This window comes from Fragaria vesca, linkage group LG2, assembly GCF_000184155.1.
Source record: "Fragaria vesca subsp. vesca linkage group LG2, FraVesHawaii_1.0, whole genome shotgun sequence".
In the NCBI taxonomy this organism is placed as follows: Eukaryota; Viridiplantae; Streptophyta; class Magnoliopsida; order Rosales; family Rosaceae; genus Fragaria; species Fragaria vesca.
In genome coordinates this window covers 21,977,802-22,000,232 of record NC_020492.1, presented here as the reverse complement: position 1 = coordinate 22,000,232, position 22,431 = coordinate 21,977,802, and the positions used below count along the sequence as shown (strand labels likewise).

Here is a 22,431-nt window from a genome sequence, read left to right as displayed (position 1 = left end):
TTTTCATAGTATGTTGTGAAAATACATAAACACGTCAGATTATCCACGTATCAAAGTTGCATATAAATACAAAAAAGAACACGAAGACACCCAGATTTCATTTCGTCTCCTTTCCCTCGATTCCCTCTCCTCTCTTCGTCGTCAACCCCACTCTCTCTCTCTCTCTCTCTCTCTCTCAGAATCCCAACAACAAACCAAAACGACGTCGTATTCAGCCACCCTTTCTCCTCCTCAACCCCTTCACCACCCCGTTGTTGTTATTATCATGGCTACGCAATCCGTGTCCAATCAACAACGAACCAGACCCGTCGAGAAACAGACTCCTTTTTTTCTCTCTTTCCTCTTTTCCATTTCTGCCTCCAAATCCTAAACTATTTTCTTCCATTTTTGCCCCTACCTCTACCTTGCCAATCTTAGTTCCTTCCCCCGCGTTTTCCGGGCCAGTGGACCGAATATTCTCGAGTTTGAATTGTTAGGGATTGGAAAAATGGCGGTGTTTGGTGCAAAGTGGCGGGGTGTGAGATCCGTGTGCATGGTGTTGTTCAACTTTGCTGTCGCATTTGTGTGTATCAAGGCCGAGAGAGGCCTCAGGCTCGAAAGCGCGAGGTTCGATGAGGATTCTGTTTCCGGCAATGACTATCTTTTCCGAGCTGTTAATTTCTTGTGGCAGTCGGATAAAGTCGGATACAGACATGTTTGGCCGGTGAGCATTAGTTGCTTAGTGTGCATTGTAATCGTAAGAGTTTTCGAAGTTATTTGTATGTAATAATGTTGGTTATATTTATGTTTTTTGTGAAATTTGTTGTACAGGAGATGAAATTCGGGTGGCAGATTGTTGTGGGGAGTGCTATTGGATTCTTTGGAGCGGCGTTCGGGAGTGTTGGTGGTGTAGGTGGTGGTGGGATATTTGTTCCCATGCTTAGCTTGATTGTTGGGTTTGATCCAAAGTCGGCAACAGCTATATCGAAATGTAAGTAAGAGAGTGTACTTTCGAGATGGTGATTGTAAAGTTGAGCTGTTTGAATTGAATCAAAGATTATTGAAGCCCCTTTATTGTAATGTGAAAAGCTTTTGAGTAAATTCTTACGGTAGTTGATATGTTACATTGATTTACTGACCGGAAGTTACATAACCATGGAATTGTTTTGTTTTGTATCAGGTATGATCATGGGTGCAGCTGTCTCAACTGTGTACTATAATCTTAAGCTAAGGCATCCCACGCTAGATATGCCCATTATCGACTATGATTTGGCGGTGCTTATCCAGCCGATGCTCATGATGGGAATTAGTATAGGAGTGGCATTCAATGTCATCTTTGCTGACTGGATGGTCACAGTTTTGCTTATTGTTCTTTTTATAGGTAATGCTCTTCTTAATTGTTTACTTACTTGCCTGGGTTTATTTTAAATCTGAATCACCAAACCAATTATATTGGTCATTTGCAGGCACGTCAACAAAAGCATTCTTCAAGGGTGTTGATACATGGAAAAAGGAAACTATCATGAAAAGGGTATCGTCATCTATAAACTGAAGCTGTCTTGCTAATGATATCATAACTAGTTTCATTGTTTTTAGAAGAGAACCCATTGTTGTTAGACGTAAGATTATTCAAGAATTATAGCATGTCATTTCATCTTATTTCATCATATTTGGTTATTTCCACACCCTAAAATCACATCAGGTTCAGGATGGATTTCTGCTATGATAACAGTATGGGGAGAACCCATTGAAATTATAAGATTTTCAGCTTCATGTGGTCTAACTGCTCCTGATTATTAAATGTATCTCTAACATTGATTTTCCTGATTTGTAGGAAGCTGCAAAGCAACGGGAATCAAATGGTGAGTTCATCCATTGTTTGTCAAGTAATTCTTTTGTTTGGTTGATTTCTATGGTCATCCTGAGTTCCTGACTCATCCATAATATTATCTGCTTGTTCAATCAGGCGCTGGTGGGGATGCAGAATACAAGCCTCTTCCAGGTGGCCCAAATAGTGATCAACAAAAGGATCCAGAGGTAAATGCTACCTCAGAAGCTGGTATTGTCTATTTGGTCTAGTTTTCAAAACTAAATTTAAATGAACATTTCAGGTCTCTCTTGTGGAGAACGTTTACTGGAAAGAGTTTGGACTTCTGGTTTTTGTCTGGGTTGCATTTCTTGCACTGCAAATTGCCAAGGTTTTAGTACTTTCAACTTAGTTATCAGAAATATTTACTTCAAGCTCACTTGGTATATTATTATGCAGAGCTAACAGTTAAATAATCCTGTTCTGTTCACCACAGCATCACACATCTACTTGTTCGGTAGCCTATTGGGTAGTGAATTTGTTACAGGTACTACAAGTTCCACTGTTTACTATTGCTGTTTGTTTTGATGTAATTCCTTCTGCACATATAACATGTTAAAACTCTAGACCTGAACGCTGTCAGCAACTGTCAATGTTATGCAGATCCCAGTCTCTTTAGGTGTATCTACGTATGAGGCAGTTGGCCTGTACCAGGGACGGAAAGTGATATCATCTAAGGGAGAGGAAGGGACAAATTGGCAAGTGCACCAGCTGATTCTCTACTGTCTTATGGGTGTCGTTGCAGGAATTGTAGGAGGATTGCTTGGACTAGGTGGAGGATTCATTATGGGTCCACTATTTTTGGAACTCGGAATCCCCCCTCAGGTGTCATATGAGAAGTTCATTTGATGTTTAAGTTCCCAAATTCCTATAAACCCGAACAAGTATTGAGTATTGTAGCTTCTAAAAGCTCCTTGATGAATTTGCTGCAGGTCTCCAGTGCCACAGCTACCTTTGCAATGATGTTCTCGTCCTCTATGTCTGTTGTAGAATACTACCTTCTAAAACGATTTCCAGTTCCTTATGGTAAGTTTCTCCCTCCGATTACTGAAAAGTTGTCGACATAGTGTTACAGAAAGACTATGTCCATGGTTTTCTCTACATATGTATTAATGTATATGCTTATATACACTGCAATCTTTCTGCAGCTGCTTACTACACGGCCGTGGCTACCATTGCGGCCATTACAGGACAGCATGTTGTGAGGAGGCTGATCACTATATTTGGAAGGGCCTCATTGATCATTTTCATTCTAGCTTTTATGATTTTTATCAGTGCAATCTCACTCGGTAAGTATTAAACACCTGGTTTAACTGCACCTTGTATGTAAACTTCAAATTATGGTCTGAGAGGTGCTCATTTCTTTTGGCAGGTGGGGTTGGCGTATCGAACATGATTTGGAAGATAAACCACAATGAATACATGGGTTTCGAAAACCTTTGCAAGTATGATGGATAGCCTGTGTATCTTTCTTAAGATTTGTTTTGTTTTTTGCTCTTTAATCTAGAAGAAAAATGTAGTATCATCAGAGATGGCCTGTTGTACAAGCTAGGTCAAACTAGATGAGATCGAATTTCTGTTTCTCTGAATTTTCTTATATGTTTCCACAGTCGCAATCTTGTATCACTAGAATCAACACATTTTATTGCGGAGAATTTAATCTGTAAATACATGATCTTTGCACAATCTGAGACAAATTAAACATTATACTATTTTCTGTCGTACTGTTTTACTGTTTAAAATACTGTTAAGGCAACTGTTCAAATGGAACAGTTTATGGCTTGGGTCTGTATCTTTGGGCCTCGGTCTTTTGGTCTGTATCTTTGGGCTTCGGTCTGTATATCTCTCTCGATCTTTCTCGCCGCTTTGCATATCTTTTTTGCTTGGTTTGTCAAGACTTGATCTCTCTCTCTCTCATCACTCCGGCTCTCTCTCTGTTGAATTCCTCTGCTTCAAGAATCTCTCTCCTGCATATCGCGTCAACACCTGATCTCTCTCTCTCTCTATCGAATCATTCCGGCTCTCTCTCTCTCGAATCTCAACAAAGTTTCTTGATCCAAATCCGGCCAAAATCTCAAAGTCGTCTTCATTGCTCCGTTCTAGGTCTTAAATTTACAACCCAAGCAAGACATCGAGTACTTTTGAGGTAATTTTTCTTCCTTTGATATTCGTCAATCGTCGTCTTATTTTTTTGGTCTGATCCTTCTATCTTCGTCTATGCGACTTTGGTTCTAACTTTTTATGGTAGAGTTTAATGGGTCGCTTCTAATTTGCAGGAAACGAATAATAGAGGACTTCGCAGGAACTGAGTTGCACGATTCTACTAAGGCTTCAAAGAAGGCTGAAGATTCAGGTTGGTCGGTTCATCGGTTCATCTTCCACTCATTTTCGTTTTCATTTTACAATGTGAATTTGCTAATATAATAGAAAAGAAACCATTGGATTTGATTAAATTAGCTTTCATTGAATTGAATTGAAATTGTTAGTTGGAAAATTGTATAGTTAGAATCATCTCCCTAAATTTTGTTTACGACAGAACTTTGGGCATGATTGTTGATTTTTTTACCTGGGTGAAATATTCCTTTATTGATAGCTAAATTTGAAAGGTGTGAATCCGCACCATATCATGTGGCTGAGGTGATACTTTTTTGCTCTTTAGGCTTACTCTCTCAAGCATACACAGAGAAGCAGTGTTCCTAGCTATTGTTTGAGTTTAAATCAGGTAAGAAAGTATTCCTTGATCTTCCTATTTCAATAGAAAATAAAAAATTTCACTGATACAATAAAACAAAAGCTCAGTTTTTGCCTGATTCATGGAAAAAGTTGTGAAATTTTTTGAAATTGAAGCAACTTTGATGTTGTTGTATCAGTTTTGAAGCACTACAGAATAGTTCTGATGTTGCAATGACTGCCTTATGAATTATCACCACAATTCAAGACCAAAATGACTAATTATCCTGCCAAGTGTCTTTAACTCTGTCCAATTTGCCTCTAAAGGACACTTTAAAAGTTTTTAAAGTGATTCTAATAAATGTTGGTTTTGCTTTTCTTTTGATTAATTGTATTTTGGTTCTTATTGAATTTTGTTGTTTGAGTTTTTGGGAATATATCTGTTTATGAATCTAATCTTTTTAAATGATTTTAGCATTGTAGTTAAATTGGTGAGTATATGTGGCTATTTTGTACCCTCATTGTGTTTGCAGCTACGTTGCCTCAGACTAGAAGATTCAAGGTTGAGTTGACGATAAGGTTGATGAACATAATGGGTAGTGTCAAGAAGGAAATGCATGGCTGGAAGATAAAAAAAAATCCTGGAAATGCATGGCTGGAATTATATGATTAAACGATTTATGCAATGACTTCACTTTCATTTAATTCAAGAATGTATTCTTTTAGTGTCATGGTGTGTTTTAACATTTGAGATTTGGTTGTGTTGATGATTGTTTGTTTGGTTATGAATCTCTCGAAATACATGTGAGAATTATCTGTTATGTTTAGAATTCAAGAAAAAAAAGGCCGCAGCAGGGCGCGGCCGGGCACTGTCTAGTCTCATGAGCATTTTTCGTTGCGGTTCTTTGTCAAGAAAGTGAAGGGGAATACGTTCTTTATCTAGTCAAATGGTATAGATACACTGAATTTGAATGCTTATAATCACAGCCATTGCAAAGTCGAGCACTCTTCACCAAAAAGAAAAGTCGAACACTTCTTAAGCCTATCAAGTTTGAAGATCTTTCCCCCTAAAAAAGAGTTGGAAGATCTACTATGTGCAAGAAAACATATATTATCATTATGTGCAAGCAAAACTAATAGCAGCCTTACTGCCTTACCCTTACCATCATTTGAGTTTGAAATAGAAACTTAAATTTTCCTTGCTGTTTGGTATCAAAGGCTAATGATCAGTCATGATGATCTTAAATTCTTGGATTAATTTCAGTTTACCCCTTGAGGTTTGAAGTTAACATCGTTTCATTTCTCATACTTTTAATTTTAAAAATTTACCCCCTAAAGTCTCCAATTTTCATAAATCAGACACAATTGCTAAAATTTCGTCTAATTTGGAAGTTAAATGATATCAAGTGAGACGAACCTAATAATTAAGTTCGATTGACAGTTGGTAAGAATACAATACAGTTGGTAAGACACAATTGCTAAAATTTCGTCTAATTTGAAAGTTAAATGATATCAAGTGAGACGAACCTAATAATTAAGTTCGATTGACAGTTGGTAAGAATACAATACGTTGCTTTCAAATTCACGAGCAAGAGCTCTTGAAAGTGTAAACTGTAATGAAATTTCTCTACTATCAAGTGGGAGGAACCTTAAAATTGTCCCATTTCTTGATTTAGTGGGAGGTTGCTTGCTAGCTTCGACGAGAATACGACACGTCGTTGAAATGTCAAAGGAATCTCTGGTGCCAACTGTAAACTTCTGAGCAACTTCGAATCCCAGACCATTCCAAAATTCGAAACCCAGGCCCAAAACAATAAAGGGAATCAATAATTCGTAACAATAAAAAATGGAAAAGAAATCGTGTTCCCAAATTCCCGATTGGAAAGCTTGAAGGTGGAACGAAGCCCTAGCTCCTCACAGGCGCTCTCTCTGTGGTTGCGTCGGTTTCCAAAGCCCTCAAAGCGAACCAGAAGAAGAAGATGGTGTTCTACTTCAAAGCCCGCCCCGAGGTCGGCGATTTCACCATCTTCATGGGCCTCGACAAGTTCGAGAACGAGGAGCTCATCAAATACGGCTTCCCCGAAGACATTTGGTAACCTCTTATTTCCCCCCAACCTCTTCAATTTCACCATTGTTTAAGAGTAAATTTCATTTTACTAGAATAATTGACAGGCAGATCATGTAATATGAATGTTAGGTGGAGTTTAACTGTGGTAGATAATTTGATCTATGCTCTTTTTGATGAAAAGATGAATTGAGAATGTTATGATGTTATTATTGAATTTGAGGCTAAGAATTTGTGTTTATGGGGTTGGTGGTGGGGTTGCAGGTTTCATGTGGACAAAATGTCGTCGGCCCATGTTTATGTTAGGCTGCACAAAGGGCAGACCATTGATGATATAAGTGAAGGTTTACTGGAGGATTGCGTGCAGCTTGTCAAAGCAAATTCCATCCAAGGCATAATCTAGATTGATTCTTCCTTCTTTAGAGTAATTTTGGTTTCGTTTTACAGTTTCCGTCTGAGCTTCTCTTAAGAGGGCTTTCGTTTTTCTTTTGTTCCGATTGGTTTCGCTGAATTGTTGTTGTGTTCTGAGGATGACTGATTGTGTTGCAGGTAACAAGGTGAATAATATTGATGTTGTTTACACTCCTTGGTCCAACTTGAAGAAGACTGCATCCATGGATGTTGGTCAAGTTGGTTTCTACAGTTCAAAGATGGTAATGATGGTCTAAGTGCATTGTTCTTTCAGATCATGCCATGTTGGTTGTTTTTTTTTTTTTGGGTTCAACATGCATTTGTTGATATCAATTTGACTTTATCTAGGTTCGGACTGTGAGAGTGGAGAAGAGGATTAATGAGATCGTTAATAGACTGAACAGGACAAAAGTGGAAAGGAAACCCGATTTAAAAGGTAAACATCTATTCTCAGCTTTCTCTGAGTTGTTCTAGATTGACTTCCATTTCCGAACTCTAAGAATTGTACTGATGTAGCTAATATGTGAACTAAGTTGGTAGTTTTGTTTCCTAGGACGTCTTGTATATCTTTATTGTTTATACATGATGGCTTGTATATAAGTATTACAGTTTCAAATGTTATGCTTATCTAACTCTGCCATCATAAAGCTACAACTAACTTGCAAACATATTTTAACTTCAGCTGAGAGAGAAGCGGTTAACTCTGCAGAAAGAGATGAGAGAAAGCGGTTTCTGAGAGAGAAGGTAAGTCCCCTTTTCTTGGCCAATATAAGGCAACTGAGTTGTGACATCTGAACTATTTAGGTGCATCCTCGCCTTCTCTGAGGATGGATCTTCTGCTTATCTTGTGTTCTCTTGGGTAAAATGTGTTATATTCTTCTGTTGAACCAATTGTTTCTAAGAGAAACTATTTTGCAGAAACGTCGTGAGGAGTTGGAAAGGCTTGAAAAGGAAAAACAAGCAGAGCTGAGGAGCTATAAAGGCTTGATGGTTCATGAAAATATGACATCCAACAAACAAATTGCATCTGCAAACAAGTCATTGCAGGAATTGGAAGAGGACTTTATGTAAGCATGGCATTGTTTATGTGCTGGGCCAGAGGTACCTACCTGCCGCCGCCCCTTGGAGAATATGGTTTATCATTGAGTTCGTGAGTTAGTCCTCACAGTTACTTCCCTTCTCAAGTATAATATGTCGTAAACCTTTTATTTCTATTAGTATTGATAAGAAAAAGAGAAGATGCAAAAATTGAGGGAGGAAAAACTGTTTTATGGGTTAGTGTCTGTTGGGGTGAAATGTCTTTCTTGTCGCTGCATGTTGTACGTGGATCATGATGATGATGATACACAGTAAAACACCACCCTGTATAAGGGGAGATACATTTGTTGTTTTGTCCATCAAATTCACTTGCAAAAGTATTTGATTATGTTTTAACACCCTTGGTTATATAATACACAGCTGCAAGCTTTTTCTTAAATGGTACATATATGGAGATGATCAGTTAAAAGTCTGCATTCCGAGAGAAAAGACAGGAAGTGATGAAACCATTTGATTTTTGCTATGTATTGCGGCATTTTTCTTCTTTTCTTTTCTTTTCTAAAATACGAATTCGATTATGATATTGTGATTTCTATATCATTCTAATGTTTCACGTTTTGAGATTTGAATTTTTCAAGTTTCTGTGCATGCGACAAGTTCATATTCATGTTCATGAGTATAGTTTGATCTAAAGAGTTGGAAGTGCGTAGTAGTGTTAGCAAGTCATGCTTTGTTTGGATCAATGAACTTGATCAGTGTTGTAACACTAGTAAGTAAGTACCACATTGTTGAAGGTAATCAGATAGGTCGTTTGTAACACCTTGTTTTCATTTTAGCCTCCTTAGATGGTGTTATTGTGGGTACTTAAATAGGTCATTCTTAGATATCATCATCATCCGAAACCATAAACTAAACAAACTACCCTCTAATCTCATGCAACACCAAACATGAGTTAATATTAGATTTAAGACACCCCACATAAGTATAGGACAATTTTAAAAAATAAAGAGGTCTAATGTAGTTTCAAGTACCAAACGTGCACTGTTAAGGTATTAGCTATTAGTTCTTTGGAGCTAACCAATTTCCTAATGGGATCCAAAACCAAATCACAATCCGTCAACTGCCTGATTTGGTTGACTTGCCGGATTTGGTTTTTCAGTACAGCTGCATACTTGATTAGTACACTTGCCCGATTCGGTTTTTTGGTACAACTGTATTCAAAATTAAGTAACTGTTGACTTGGCAGAGTAAATTCAAAGACTCACGAATACAGTACATGTGCAGTAAATACATGATGTACTGACGTAAAGAGTGATCATTTAGTATTTACTCTTCCAATCATAAGAAAAGTAAATACGGAGAGATTCACAGTAAATTCCGGTCACGTGTGATCGGGAAACAAATCTAAGTTAATCGCAGAGAATTAGATACTGTCTGCACGTACTTGACTCGTGGGTCCCAGCCGTACGGGTCCAATTCAACCCGGCCCAATTGACCTCGCACATTAAACTTTACTATATAAAGCAAGAGCCGAAACATCAAAAATATCCTCCCCTCTTCCTCCTAAAACCCTAGTCTCTGCTCTCTCAGTCACAACAACAATGGCTTCCCTCAACGAAGAAACCGCCAAGAAAGTTCTTCGCCAGGTTCGGATTCCAATTCAAACCCTAACTCGTTCAATTTTGATTCGGCTTTGTTCGAATTTGTGAGCTCAAGTGTGAAATTGTTATGTGCAGGTTGAGTTCTACTTCAGCGATAGCAATCTCCCCAGAGACGAGTTTCTGAAGAAATCGATAAGCGAAAGCGAGGACGGGATGATCAGCTTGGCGTTGATATGCTCGTTCAGTCGGATGAGAGGTCATCTTGGTTTGGGGGATTTGAAGGCCGACGCTATTCCTGAAGATAGCGTTAAAGCTGTTGCTGAGACTCTGAGGAAATCCACCACTCTCAAGATTTCCGAAGACGGTGCGTTTGTTCTTCGTGGTGCTCTTAAAGTTTGTTTGTTGATCAATGGAATGCGAGTGAAAATAGTTAAAGAAAGAAGCATACTGTGAATTTGTGATTGAATTACTGAGGTTTTGGGTAATTTGTTTGTTTCAGGGGAAAAGGTTGGTAGGGCTACCGAAATCCTGAAGCCCGAGGAGGTTATCGAGCAAGTAGATATTAGGACAGTAGCCACTGCACCGCTTGAGTTTGATGTGAAGCTTGAGGATGTTGAAACATTTTTCGGACAATTCGGCAAGGTACATTTTTGCAGTACATGATTGTTCTTTGGTGATTGTGATTTCTTTACTGTGAGTCTGATTTGCATAGTAGATTTCGTTATTGTGGTTGAAATATGTGGAAGCGATTGAAGGTTGTAAGTGTAGTATTTGTTGTCAAATTGTTTCAGGTTAACAGCGTGAGGCTGCCTCGTCATGTTGCAGATAAAAAGTTGTTCTGTGGGACTGCTTTGGTTGAGTTTTCAACAGAGGAAGATGCCAATAAGATTCTCACCGAAACTTTGAACTATGGAGGTGTTCAGTTGGAACTAAAACCAAAGTAAGTTTCCCTGTATATCACACAGCCTGCAGAAGCTTCTTATTGTTCCATATATCAAATTTGCATAGTGAGATCAAGACAGAACTAAAAACAAGATGTATAGTATTGTTTTGGCCTTATTCATAGGAGAATTTTTTTTGGCATCACATGTGTCTAATTCGGTTGATTGTTGTGATCCTTGTGTGTTGGATATATGTGATTTCTAATGATGAATTTTCTGATACAGGAAGGAATTTGACACTGAAAGAGCAAAAGAGACAGAAGAATATGAGAAGACTCGACCACTCACAAATTCAAATCGCAAGAATAACGCAAAGCCAGAGGAAGAGTAAGTAGATAATTCCATCTCATTTCTGTTTTCTTCTTTCTGATTTTAAAGTGCTTAACTCCACTCTGGATCATTGCAGCTACCCTAAAGGCTTGATTGTTGCATTTACGTTAAAGAGCTCATCAGATAAAGATTCTGCTGAGAAAAACGGTACTCCTGAAGAAACAAAAAAGGAGGCAGGAGATGTTAACGCGGAGGATGGTGAGAAGGATAATAAGGAAAATGTTGATGAGAAAAATAGTTTGGATGGTGAAGAGAAGAAAACTGAAGATGGGGAAAAGCCTTCTGAAGGAGTAAAGGAGGGAGAGAAGGAAGAAAAACTTAATGCTGTAGAAACTTACAAAGATAACATGGATGTTGTTATGCGTGAGGATTTGAAGATCCTATTCGGAAAATTTGGCACTGTAAAGGTATGAGATTTTTTCTATGTGCCATGTTTCACAGTAGTTGCTTATATTCTTTAAGATGGTTAGCTTGGTATGTTAGCACTACTAGTCCTCTTCTTTTTGCATGATTGTTGTAATACACTTGGAATGAAATCAGTATACAAGTGCAGGATTGGGTATTGTAGTAATTTGTTCTGACCTTTTTACCCTTGTTTCTGTTATTTGAAGTACATTGACTTCAAGATTGGAGAAGTATCAGGATTCGTTCGGTTTGAAGAACCCGAAGCAGCTCATAAAGCACGTGCTGCTGCAGTGCTTACTGAGCTAGGAGGTCTTGTTGTGAAAAATTTCATTGCTACTTTGGAACCAGTCAGTGGTAAGGACGCAGCAATCTCCATCTATCTTCTGTTTAGTGGTTATCTGTAAATCTTGCATGACCTGTAGCTTTTCTCTTATTAATGAATGTTGTGTTGCCTGTTATTCTTTCAGGTGAGGCTGAGAAGGAGTACTGGAAGAATTTCCGCGGTAGTCAAGAGAAGTTCCGCGAAAGCAAGGGTGGCAATCGTGGAAGGTTTGTATTATTGTATCTTGTACTGATTGTCTCACCTTTTTGTTTGTGTTCTGCGTTGACGACCACGTCATGTTTTTATGCTTACAGGGGTGGCAAATACCATAGGGGTGGTCACAAACACGGCCGTTCAAGGGATGACAACAATGGAGGTCGCCCAAACAAACACAGGAAGTTTTGAGCTCCATCAATTCAAGCTGCTTCCGGGATCAATTTTGTGCAATACCGGAGTGTAGGCGAAATCAGCGTTTTGATCTCCTAGTGTTCCTAGCTATAAGTTCATTTTTTTGATAAACTGTGAACAATAATATATTCCATTCCCTGTTAGTGTAACTTGAACAAATAATCTAAATCAAGCTTTTGCCCCTTCTCCTTGACTTCTCATGATTTAGTTCATAAATTTGGAAAATGCGAATGTTTAGATATCGTATGATGTATCTCTTAAATTCCTAAGAGCATCTTCAACAAACATGTTAAATGTTTTTGTCAATTTTAAAATTTGACATGAGAGTTGGTAATGTCATTTTTGACTCATTTTTTTTCTATTAAAAGAGTTAAATTTGAAATTTATTTTATTATTTTCATAATATTATATATATACAACTTTTTCTTAGAGGAAGAAGAGTTTTCAATGGGGAAAGAGGAGAGAGAGAAAAAAAAAATGATAAAATAGTGAATGACATTTTCTCTGACTGTGTTAAATTTGACTATAGAAATCATATTGTCATTTTGTGGAATTGACCATTTTGTTGAAGAGTTTGTTGAGTTGTCAAAAATAGCTGTTGAGCTGTCAATTAGGATTTGACTTTTTTGTTAGAGTTGCTCTAATACCTATTCGGTAAAAAGGTAAAAAACTTCATCTGGCAGGTGATGATTTTGTAAGCAGTAAATCTATGAAACGCACAGAGAATCTAACATAACTGTCTCTCATTTGTCCCTCTAATTAATGCATTTCTTTCTCTTTTATTCTGGATTAATCCCTGTAATTAATTTGGAAATATTATCCAAATACATTTAAAGACGAGTGACCCATCTAATTTAAGACGCGGTCAACGTGCTACAGTTCAGAATTTCAAATTCGCTAATTATTGCCCCCTTCAAAAAAACAAAAACGAAGAAAAAAAAAGAAAAAAAAAAAGGAAATTGTCCGTTGAACATTTTAAAAAAATGACGGTAAAGTACGTAAAGGACATCCTAGCTCTCAAAATCTCAGCCGTCCATACCGTAGACCTGCTCGACCTTTAACCTCGTGAGAGGGTTTGAAACTCCAAGAGGGTCCAAAGTCCGCCCCTTTATTTTTGAATAGAGAGAGAGAAATAGCTCCGGACCGTTTCACTCTCTCCACTCTTTTCTATATCTGCACTGCTTTTCCGTGCAGATCTCTCTCTCCCTCTCCATTTTCTGATTCGGATCTTCAAATACGCACCGTTTCGATCGAATAGTCGCCTTTTTCTAATCATTCATGCTCTGCACTTCGCTCCTCGCAGCTCAGTTCGGTCAGTAAGTTAGGGTTTTTGATTTGAATTTTATTTTTGAATTTGATGCCGACGTTTCTTCAATTCAACCGATTAGTGGAGCTTTCGTGGTGTCTGAGCTTAGTATCTGATGGTTGGATGCTCCAAATTCGAATTTGTTCGGTTTTGTGGAGTTTCATTTCTATACGTGATTTGGTCGATATAGATTTGAATTTGAGTTTGATTTGATCCGTTTGTGTTTCATATTTAATGAATTGCGGTTTTGAAGTTTTGATTTTGATCGCCTGCTTGATGCCTGTGGTTAGTTCAAAATTTGTGCGATTGGTGTTTGGGATGTGTTTGTCTGTATGGGTGTGGTGCTTAGCGATTCTTTATGATCTTTGTTGAGTGGTCTACAGATCAATGGTGTAACTTTGATATGATGTCAACCTTGAAACCTTAGTTCAGCTAGGGTTCTTCAATTGTTGACTTGAATCTGATTCTCGTGCTATTATTATTTTGTTATCAAGATTGTGCATAATGTCTCTAAACTTTTGCCATTTATGATGCTTTCTTTCAGCTTGTGGAGTTGATGTGCGAAGGGGTTGGTCCTGCCGTATCCTAGAATGATTGGGAGTAGAAGTAGTGGAGAAAGTCGTCGATTAGGGATTGGGGTATGTAGGTTGAACTGCCTGTTGTTAAACTATGGACGGTGATAAAAATAGTTATACTCCTACTCCAGCAGGGCCTGGTAGTAGCAGTCTACAGAGAACTCGAACTAGTCACGGGTAATTCCTCTCATCAATATTCAATCCTGGTCCTTAGATGTCATCTTCAATTCTTTGCTTTCATGTGGAAATTTCTACGTACATGCAGCTGTTGGAAATTATTGTCGACTTTAGATCAGATTGCTCTAGTATAAAAGGGATAAACTATCATAGCTCTGTGAACACCAAACTCTAAACATTATTGAAATATTTTCTTGGATGTCTTAGTATAGTGCCAATGCAGAAAATCAGTTTTAGTAATTACTTGATCTTCTAACGTTATCTAACATCTCTGTAGGAGGTCTAGTGGGCCTACAAGGCGTTCAACGAAAGGGCAATGGACTCCTGAAGAGGTAAATTTGTTTTTAAGAAGAAAATGGCAGACCTGTATGCTTATAGTTTTACTTGGTTGTATGTAGTATCCCATGCTAAGACCATCTGATGATTTTGCCCTTGTAGTAACTTTATTTTAGAAGAATGGTTACTTTTCTATAGCTGCTTCGTTTAGTGTATTGCTGCTTTGTTGTGCATATGACCAATTTCTTATGTATCAGGATGAAATCTTGCGTAGGGCAGTTCAGAGTTTTAAAGGAAAGAATTGGAAGAAAATAGGTATCAGTTTCTCTACTGCACTTTTCCCGGCTCTCTCTCTATTAAACATAACCAAACATTCGGACCCTAAGTAGTGCTACTTCTTACTTTCACTATGCCATGTATGTACTTTGGATATTGTTTAATTGTCAATCTTGCTATTTGTAGCGGAGTGTTTCAAGGACCGGACTGATGTGCAATGCCTGCATAGGTGGCAGAAAGTTTTGAATCCTGAATTGGTCAAGGGTCCATGGTCTAAAGAGGTTCGTGATACACACTAGTTGCATCTTCTTTCTGTGTGTCAATTTCCTCTTTGCATTTCTGTTGGGATTGTTCGAACGAAATGAATTGTTATCTTTCGATACTTGAGTTTTCCCTTACAAGTTGTTTATGCAAAATGAATAGGAGGATGAAATCATTGTTGAATTAGTAGAAAAGTATGGCCCAAAAAAGTGGTCAACTATTGCACAGCATTTACCTGGACGTATTGGTAAGCAATGCAGGGAAAGGTATGTTTATAGAGTCTCTAGTCGATATTATCATTTGATACAATCTTCTTTGTCTTTAAAGACAACCAGGATCAGGTTCTCCATGTTAACCCTTAGTGGAGTAGCTATTGTAATGAGTACTCTTTGATTATTTATAGTAATTCGTTGTTTACCTTAGGTGGCATAATCATCTTAATCCTGGCATAAACAAAGAAGCATGGACACAGGAGGAGGAGTTGGCTCTAATTCGTGCTCATCAAATTTATGGGAACAAATGGGCAGAGCTAACAAAATTCTTGCCTGGAAGGTATGCCCTATCAGCATTTTAAGAGCAAAGAGTCAGATTTCTACATAAAGTTTGAAATCATTTAATGTCTCCTTTTCTAGGATTGGAGTGTTCACTTTCTTACTTAACTAGTGTATGAGAACAGGATGTTCTTAAATTCTTATATCATGCTGCAATGGCAATCACTCTAATATGTTAGTGTTTGCATGGTTAACAGGACAGACAATGCTATAAAGAATCACTGGAACAGTTCTGTGAAAAAGAAGTTGGATTCTTACTTGAAGTCGGGTTTGCTACCAGACTTTGAAGGAACACCTCATGTTGGACATCAAAACCAACCCATAATCGCATCTTGTTCGAGAGTGCAGAATAGTGGAGATGATAGTGCTCCCAGAGGTGCTGAAGGAGAAGAAAAATCAGAATGCAGTCAAGATTCAACTGTTGCTGGTGGCTTTCAGTCTGCAACTGAAATGGTCAATGTGGTATTAAATACTAGAGATCGGTCACATATCCGTGAAGTGTCCCGATTAGGAAATGACCCAAGCTCCAGTCCAGCGTCCTGTTCAGAACCATATTTCCCGTCTATGGGGGATGCCACTTTTGCCATCCCAGAAATACCTCCTGAACTTGTTAGCTCTTCCAAATTTATAGAGCAAACTTTTGCACATGATGCTGGAGAGTTGATGAGTGGGGATTTCCAGTTTAATATGCAGGAGTTAACTAATATTTCATCACTAGAATCAGGGCAGGAGGCATCCGGGATGCATACCCATTGTATGAGTTCTAATGAGATACATGATGTGGTCAACTTTCCATTTCAAAATGCTAGTGCATTTCCTGCTTCTACTTCCATGGAAAATATGGTGGATGGTTCGATTAAATCAGAGAGGATGTTGATATCCGACGATGAATGTTGCAGGGCTTTGTTTTCTGAGGCAATTAATCAGGGATATTATTTCTCCAGAGAATTTACAAATGGGTCAAGCATGGTTGATTTGATTACATGCACAGAGTCATTTTTACAATCATCATCAAACCTCCAGTTGTCTGAAACCGGTAGATCTTCTCAACCTTATTGTGCTTTGAACTTGGATTTAGTTGGAACTCCATGCTCTCAACCAGTTTCTGCTCATGAGGGTCCACTGATATTTGCTGGAGAGCCTAATCATTTATTCAGAGTCCAAGTACAGGAGTATGTCACAAGTTCAGAGGATGCATTTGTCCACACTAATGACACAGCCAGATCTCCCAGCACTGTTGGTGGAAATAAGACTTTTATGCAAGAGCAATCTCATCTGGTTGAGGATCCTTTAGATTTAGTCCCTGTAAATACATTTGATTCTGGATTGGATACGCAAACTTCTCCAGCTGTGGATGTGAGATCAGATGTGCACACAGAGCAGCAGGATGACAGAGCTTTATGTTATGAGCCTCCTCGTTTTCCAAGTTTGGATATTCCATTTTTAAGTTGTGATCTTGTACAATCAGGAAATGACATGCAACAAGAATATAGTCCCCTTGGAATTCGTCAGCTGATGATGTCCTCTATGAATTGCCTCACTCCATTTAGGTTATGGGATTCACCATCTCGCGATGGTAGCCCTGATGCTGTTCTGAAAAGTGCTGCTAAAACATTTACAGGCACACCATCCATTTTGAAGAAACGGCACCGGGACCTGTTGTCTCCATTGTCGCCATTGTCAGATAGAAGGATTGATAAAAAGCTTGGGACTGATGTGACCTCCAGTTTGGCCAGAGATTTTTCACGTTTAGAGGTAATGTTTGAAGCCAGTGAAACACAGGAGGCACCATCACATTCTCCATCTTCAAATCAGCCGAGGGACTCTGATGGGCATGAAGAAGCTAAAGAGAATATGGATACCTGTGAAACCAGAATAGAAGAAGGGGTTGATACTGATGAAATAGCACAGAAAAATTTTGATGACAGTGAATCCCCAGAAAAGAGGAAGCAAGGAAATGCTGATGTTGATACCTGTGAAACCAGAATAGAAGAAGGGGTTGATACTGATGAAATAGCACAGAAAATTTTTGATGACAGTGAATCCTCAGAAAAGAGGAAGCAAGGAAATGATGTTGATGCTAACACTAATGCTGTCCCCTCTTCTCAGGATGTGAGTTTCTTCTTTTCATGTATCGCTTTGCTGAGTCGGGAAACTCCTGAGTTTATTGCCAGTGATTGTTTCCAGAATATGCATGTTAATAGCCAATCACTTTATGTAGGTGATGTTTATTTTTCATTTGTGGTTCTCTTTTCTTTTCCAGGTGCAACAGTCTTCTGGAGTTCTTACAGAACATAACACAAATGATCTGCTATTATATTCTCCTGATCAAGCTGGATGCAAAGCTGAAAAAGCCTTGAGCTTGAGTGCTAAAACTCCAAAAGTTCAGCGTTCTAAATCTTTTTCTGCCAAACAAGGTGCCTCTGTTATTACCCCAACTATAACAGTGAAGAAGCGAGAAAGTTATTTGGTTGCACAGACATGTACACAATCTGATTCGTTGTCAGCCCCTCTGGAAACATGTACCAATAATGCTGGGAATGTTGCTTGTACAGAGACCATGTAAGAGTCAATGTTTGCCACTATATCTGCTCAAATTGTAGTCTGTGGGAAAGGCTTTATCTGCATGTTTAAAAAATGAAAGCCAGTATTGTTTTAGTGCTAGAATTACTTCCAATATCTGACGGGTTGCTTTGATGCTGTGTGTTTGTCTAGGTTTGGTATTACACCACTAAAAAGAAGTATTGATTCTCCTTCAGCATGGAAATCCCCTTCAGCATGGAAATCTCCTTCAGCATGGAAATCCCCCTGGTTTATCAACTCATTCCTTCCTGGTCCAAGGGTTGATACAGAAATATCAATTGAGGTATCACAATTGTGGCAGACAATTATCTCCTCACTCGATGTTTGGTGTATGTTTTATTAATATGTGATATTTCTCTGCAGGATATAGGATTTTTCATGAGCCCAGGAGATAGAAGTTATGATGCCATAGGGTTGATGAAACAGATAAGCGAGCATACTGCTTCTGCATATGCTAATGCCCAGGAAGTTTTGGGAAATGATACTCCTGAATCATTGTTGAAGCAAAGACGGAAAGACCATGACATTATGGACTTGGATAATGATCTTGCACCACCAGATCAGCCGGGAAGTAGTTCCCTTTCCGCTCCAAATGTTATGGTATGATTATTTGCAACTTGAACCTGTATAATTTGTCTCTAGTACTTCCGGAATGCTGCAATGCGTGCTAATCTGTATGGCAATCTATGCAGGTGGAGCGTCGCACCCTGGACTTTAGCGAGTGTGGAACACCCAGTAAGGGAAAGGAAAGCGGAAAATTTTCGAATACTAAAACCTTCTCAAGTCCATCGAGCTATTTGTTGAAGGGATGCAGATAATGAGTTCTTTGAAGCCAAGGCTTGAAGTTGTTCTAGTTACCATGTATGATGTATGTAAGTTTTGTTCATTGTTTATTGTTCATACAGCTGCCGAACCCAATTAAATTGATTTACTCAAAAGAAATTTGTTCATGCACTACAATAACAGAGAGCTCATAACTCGTTCAGTCTGCAATTGCCCCATTGACAAATGGTATACTCATCTGCTTGAGAACACCAGACCTGTTATTTTCAAGAAAATATGGTGAAAATAAATCCTTACATTTTTAAGAAAATATGGTGAAAATAAGAAACAGGACTACAGGAGGATGTGAATACGATTGAAGAAATGTTTCGTGAAATATTTTAGCGAAGAGATAACGATATGCATTTTTAACCAAAGTCCGTCTGCTATAGTAGTGCACGAAAGCGCCTCCAAGAGCAACTCCAATACAGGTAGGGAGAGCCAGAGAAGAGTCCAGCTTTGTTCCCGTGTATTTTGGGAGGAAGCTGTTCCGACAGACATATAAAGACAGTATGCAACGGAAGACAACAGATGTAACCGATGTATTTGAACATATAAAATCTTCAAACCACATTTGAACTTGTATCAGAAACGTTTTAAAACAATTCATAAAATCCTGAGTAAGAACCCTATGGTATGCTGCGTCTCTACCATGTCCCTCACTACTTGCTCCCCGAATCATCAAACCTCATCTGATCAGGTAACAATTATTATAAAAAACAATCCAAAGGGACTTATATTGAAGTTGCGTACAAGAAAACATTGCCTTCAAAATGTTATTAGGCAAGTCGAGTAACGGCTGCATGTATTGCTTCTGTAAGATGAGGGACTGTCCTAGAACTCAGACCAGCCATGCTAATCCTCCTGAAAATTAATGCGAAATAAGAGACAATTCAGCAACACTGTCGCTTGTGGAATCTTTTTCCATTTATGATTCAGTCATGATTAGTTTAGGTTTAGGGTTAACAGACAGGTGGTTTCACTCGGTGTAAAACTAATCAGAAAATGGGAAAAGGTGGTTACCCATCGGATGTCATGTATATATGGTACTCCTTGGTCATAAAAGCAACTTGCTCTGGGTTCAATCCTGTAAAAGTGAACATTCCTATCTGCTTGATGATGTGACTCCAGTCACCAGGAGTGCCTACACAATAGAAAGGTGAATAAGGCAACCGCACCAATTCCCAGGATAGTGAGAACTGAGAACATTTGATTTGAGATTCAAAATACTGCAGGTTGGATCATCTTCAACTATCTATGGAGCAAATACTGTCATCCATATAAACGGTAAGATATACTCACCCTTGGCACGCAAGGAGTCAAACAGTTGATGTCGCATGCTGATAATACGGTCAGCCATTGCCTTCAATTCAATTGTCCATTCATTGAACAGGTCCCTAAGAAAATACAAGTGACATGGTAAATCCACACTATTATTCAACAGATAAGGAGAGGAAGAGGGGAGATATAAATTGATCACTTGGTAAATCCACACTAAAGGGATATAGTCAAAAGTTGAAAATTACTTATCCTTGAGAATGGTAGCTACAATGGATGCACCATGAATGGGTGGGTTTGAATACATGGGCCTGATCACAAGCTTCAGCTGACTCTCAACCTTGGCTGCAACCCCTGATGTCTTCAAAACCTAAAAGTTTAAGTGCAACAGCCAATCAGGAGACAGCACAAGATATATGCCGGCAGTATCTCAGGATAGAACAACATGCACAATTGACAATCACTTCTATTTGTAGCAATCTCTGAATACTAATGGGACAGTTTTTTTCTTTCTTGTTTCATTCTACAATGTAATAACATAAATAATAAGCTCCAAGGTTAAGTAACAAGTCTTACGATGCTAAGGGCACCAACACGTTCCCCATACAGACCCATGTTTTTAGCATAACTTTGAGCTACCAGCAACTCCCCACCATCAGCAGCAAACCTACGAACAGACTGTGCATCCGCGTCCAAACTTCCACTAGCAAAACCCTACAGGGAGGTGTACAAAGTGTGATGAGAAAGCAAGAAACAAAGAGAGGACAAAGAAACTATTGTTTAGAGGAATTGGATCTTTATAAACAACATACCTGATAAGCACTGTCAAAGAATGGTAATAAAGCTCTTGATCTCATAAGCTGTCTGATCTGCTCCCACTGCTCAAGGGTAGGATCAACCCCAGTGGGGTTATGAGCACATGCATGAAGAAGTACAACTGCTCCAGCTGGGGCAGCACCAAGGTCTTCTAAGAGGCCTGTTAACCACAGCAAAGAAATAACAGAACACGATTAAGACTAGACTTGGTTGGACTTGCAACAAGGCCTGCAGCCAGTTTCCCATGAGGAAAGAATCATGAACACTACAACAGACAAGGGTGAAAGATATGATACAGAAAATACGAAACAATTAACTAGTCCTTTTCTCAACCTTGGAAATTGAGGCCACGTGTTGCTGGATCATAATACCGGTAAGTTTTCACAGATAACCCTGCTAGAGTGAAAACTTTTATGTGGTTCCCCCATGTTGGTGTGGGTATATATATGGTGCGCTGTAGTAGAATGGATAAGGTCAAGTTCACTAAATCATAAACTTATGAGTAATAAGTACAAGGTGATGCAACAATTAAACTACTTACTTCATGGTAATGCCTTGCCAAAAATTCACCTCCAACCCTCAACGACCCAGTTCCTGACAGACACTGGACAGTGGTGACCCGGTTCTCATTGACAGCAGGGCTGCATCCAGAAAGTAATATGCATGAAACCAACTAAAACAAGTTAAAAAAACGAAATTAGATACAATTAGGCATTAGTTCGTCAATACCAGTCAGCGCCAAGAATCAGCCTAGCACTCAATTTATTGAACTCGGCCAGTCCAACAATAGGAAGATATTCCTTAACTCGTGACCTGGACATTTCAACAAGTTGTTTAAAAGTAAGCGTACATACTTTAATGACAAGAATGCTACCTCCTCTAATTAATGACAGATTATTCTAATCACATTAACATAACTTACATGTCATTAACAAGCTTCTGTTCAGCTTTTCTCACTACATTCAAAACGAGTGGCTTTCCCTCCTATAATTTACAAAGATAGTTACAAAATATTACAAAATGTGAGAAATTAACACATATCAGCACAATACAATAGAAAATACAAACTACTGTGAGCAAATCTTAACAAGAGTAACTAGATTCAGCAGACTCACCTCAGTTCGATAAGCACCAACTCCCAAATTGACCTTATTAGGGCTCTGATCCTTGTTATACGCAACCGTCACCTGTTTATTTTATTCAAATCAAAACAAAACTCACATCACAATCAAGTACTAGCTATATCTCTACGCGAATCTCAAAGCTCAGTTGCGTGAAGAAGACATGCGTATCACGATCAACACCAAATCAAACACGGTAAATAATCCGATCCGCAGTAAAAAGCTCTATACTAAAGTGATTCAACTCCATCAACACAGCATCTCATAACCAAAATGAGAGCGATCAGCTAAATCACAACAGATACAACAAGATTAACCGAAATCTCAAAGCGAGAGAGAGAGAGAGAGGAGT

General features: G+C 38.6%; 5 protein-coding genes across 5 annotated transcripts in view; 4 read left to right on the top strand and 1 right to left on the bottom strand.

The window, feature by feature from the left end:
• The first annotated feature begins 168 nt into the window (after positions 1 to 168).
• On the top strand, positions 169 to 3,489 carry LOC101310663. The gene is made up of 12 exons (XM_004291158.1): positions 169 to 703; positions 811 to 970; positions 1,160 to 1,360; positions 1,446 to 1,510; positions 1,814 to 1,841; positions 1,946 to 2,016; positions 2,091 to 2,177; positions 2,283 to 2,333; positions 2,450 to 2,671; positions 2,779 to 2,872; positions 2,995 to 3,135; positions 3,219 to 3,489. The coding sequence occupies exons 1-12, from the start codon at positions 488 to 490 to the stop codon at positions 3,302 to 3,304; spliced, it is 1,422 nt and encodes a 473-aa protein (XP_004291206.1). The 5' UTR covers positions 169 to 487; the 3' UTR covers positions 3,305 to 3,489.
• Positions 3,490 to 6,317: 2,828 nt separating this feature from the next.
• LOC101310372 (coiled-coil domain-containing protein 25-like) lies at positions 6,318 to 8,426 on the top strand. The gene is made up of 6 exons (XM_004291157.1): positions 6,318 to 6,608; positions 6,846 to 6,973; positions 7,131 to 7,234; positions 7,341 to 7,428; positions 7,675 to 7,736; positions 7,911 to 8,426. Exons 1-6 carry the CDS (start codon positions 6,496 to 6,498, stop codon positions 8,061 to 8,063), a joined length of 648 nt encoding a protein of 215 aa, XP_004291205.1. The 5' UTR covers positions 6,318 to 6,495; the 3' UTR covers positions 8,064 to 8,426.
• Positions 8,427 to 9,582: 1,156 nt separating this feature from the next.
• Positions 9,583 to 12,230, top strand: LOC101310080 (lupus La protein homolog A-like). The gene is made up of 9 exons (XM_004291156.1): positions 9,583 to 9,676; positions 9,767 to 9,995; positions 10,131 to 10,273; positions 10,423 to 10,571; positions 10,798 to 10,899; positions 10,979 to 11,309; positions 11,514 to 11,661; positions 11,775 to 11,856; positions 11,944 to 12,230. The coding sequence occupies exons 1-9, from the start codon at positions 9,632 to 9,634 to the stop codon at positions 12,032 to 12,034; spliced, it is 1,320 nt and encodes a 439-aa protein (XP_004291204.1). The 5' UTR covers positions 9,583 to 9,631; the 3' UTR covers positions 12,035 to 12,230.
• A 2,125-nt stretch (positions 12,231 to 14,355) lies between these two features.
• LOC101309504 (myb-related protein 3R-1-like) lies at positions 14,356 to 19,002 on the top strand (the record flags this gene model as incomplete). Its single annotated transcript, XM_004291154.1, is given in 10 exon segments — positions 14,356 to 14,427; positions 14,629 to 14,686; positions 14,834 to 14,928; positions 15,071 to 15,174; positions 15,332 to 15,460; positions 15,657 to 17,571; positions 17,723 to 18,021; positions 18,175 to 18,325; positions 18,406 to 18,642; positions 18,735 to 19,002. Coding segments are annotated over 10 exon segments (3,186 nt in total), but the record flags the coding sequence as incomplete, so codon positions are not given.
• A 296-nt stretch (positions 19,003 to 19,298) lies between these two features.
• The window catches only part of LOC101309790 (aspartate aminotransferase, chloroplastic-like), a 3,423-nt gene continuing 290 nt past the window's right edge, over positions 19,299 to 22,431 (bottom strand). Inside the window, exons 2-12 of the mRNA XM_004291155.1 lie at positions 22,074 to 22,145; positions 21,881 to 21,942; positions 21,688 to 21,771; positions 21,500 to 21,599; positions 21,292 to 21,412; positions 20,955 to 21,118; positions 20,719 to 20,856; positions 20,391 to 20,512; positions 20,167 to 20,261; positions 19,888 to 20,008; positions 19,299 to 19,728 (exon numbers count right to left, since the gene is read on the bottom strand). Of these exons, the coding sequence (XP_004291203.1) occupies positions 19,644 to 19,728; positions 19,888 to 20,008; positions 20,167 to 20,261; positions 20,391 to 20,512; positions 20,719 to 20,856; positions 20,955 to 21,118; positions 21,292 to 21,412; positions 21,500 to 21,599; positions 21,688 to 21,771; positions 21,881 to 21,942; positions 22,074 to 22,145 (1,164 nt within the window). The 3' untranslated portion in view covers positions 19,299 to 19,643. The remainder of the gene's footprint in view (positions 19,729 to 19,887; positions 20,009 to 20,166; positions 20,262 to 20,390; positions 20,513 to 20,718; positions 20,857 to 20,954; positions 21,119 to 21,291; positions 21,413 to 21,499; positions 21,600 to 21,687; positions 21,772 to 21,880; positions 21,943 to 22,073; positions 22,146 to 22,431) is intronic.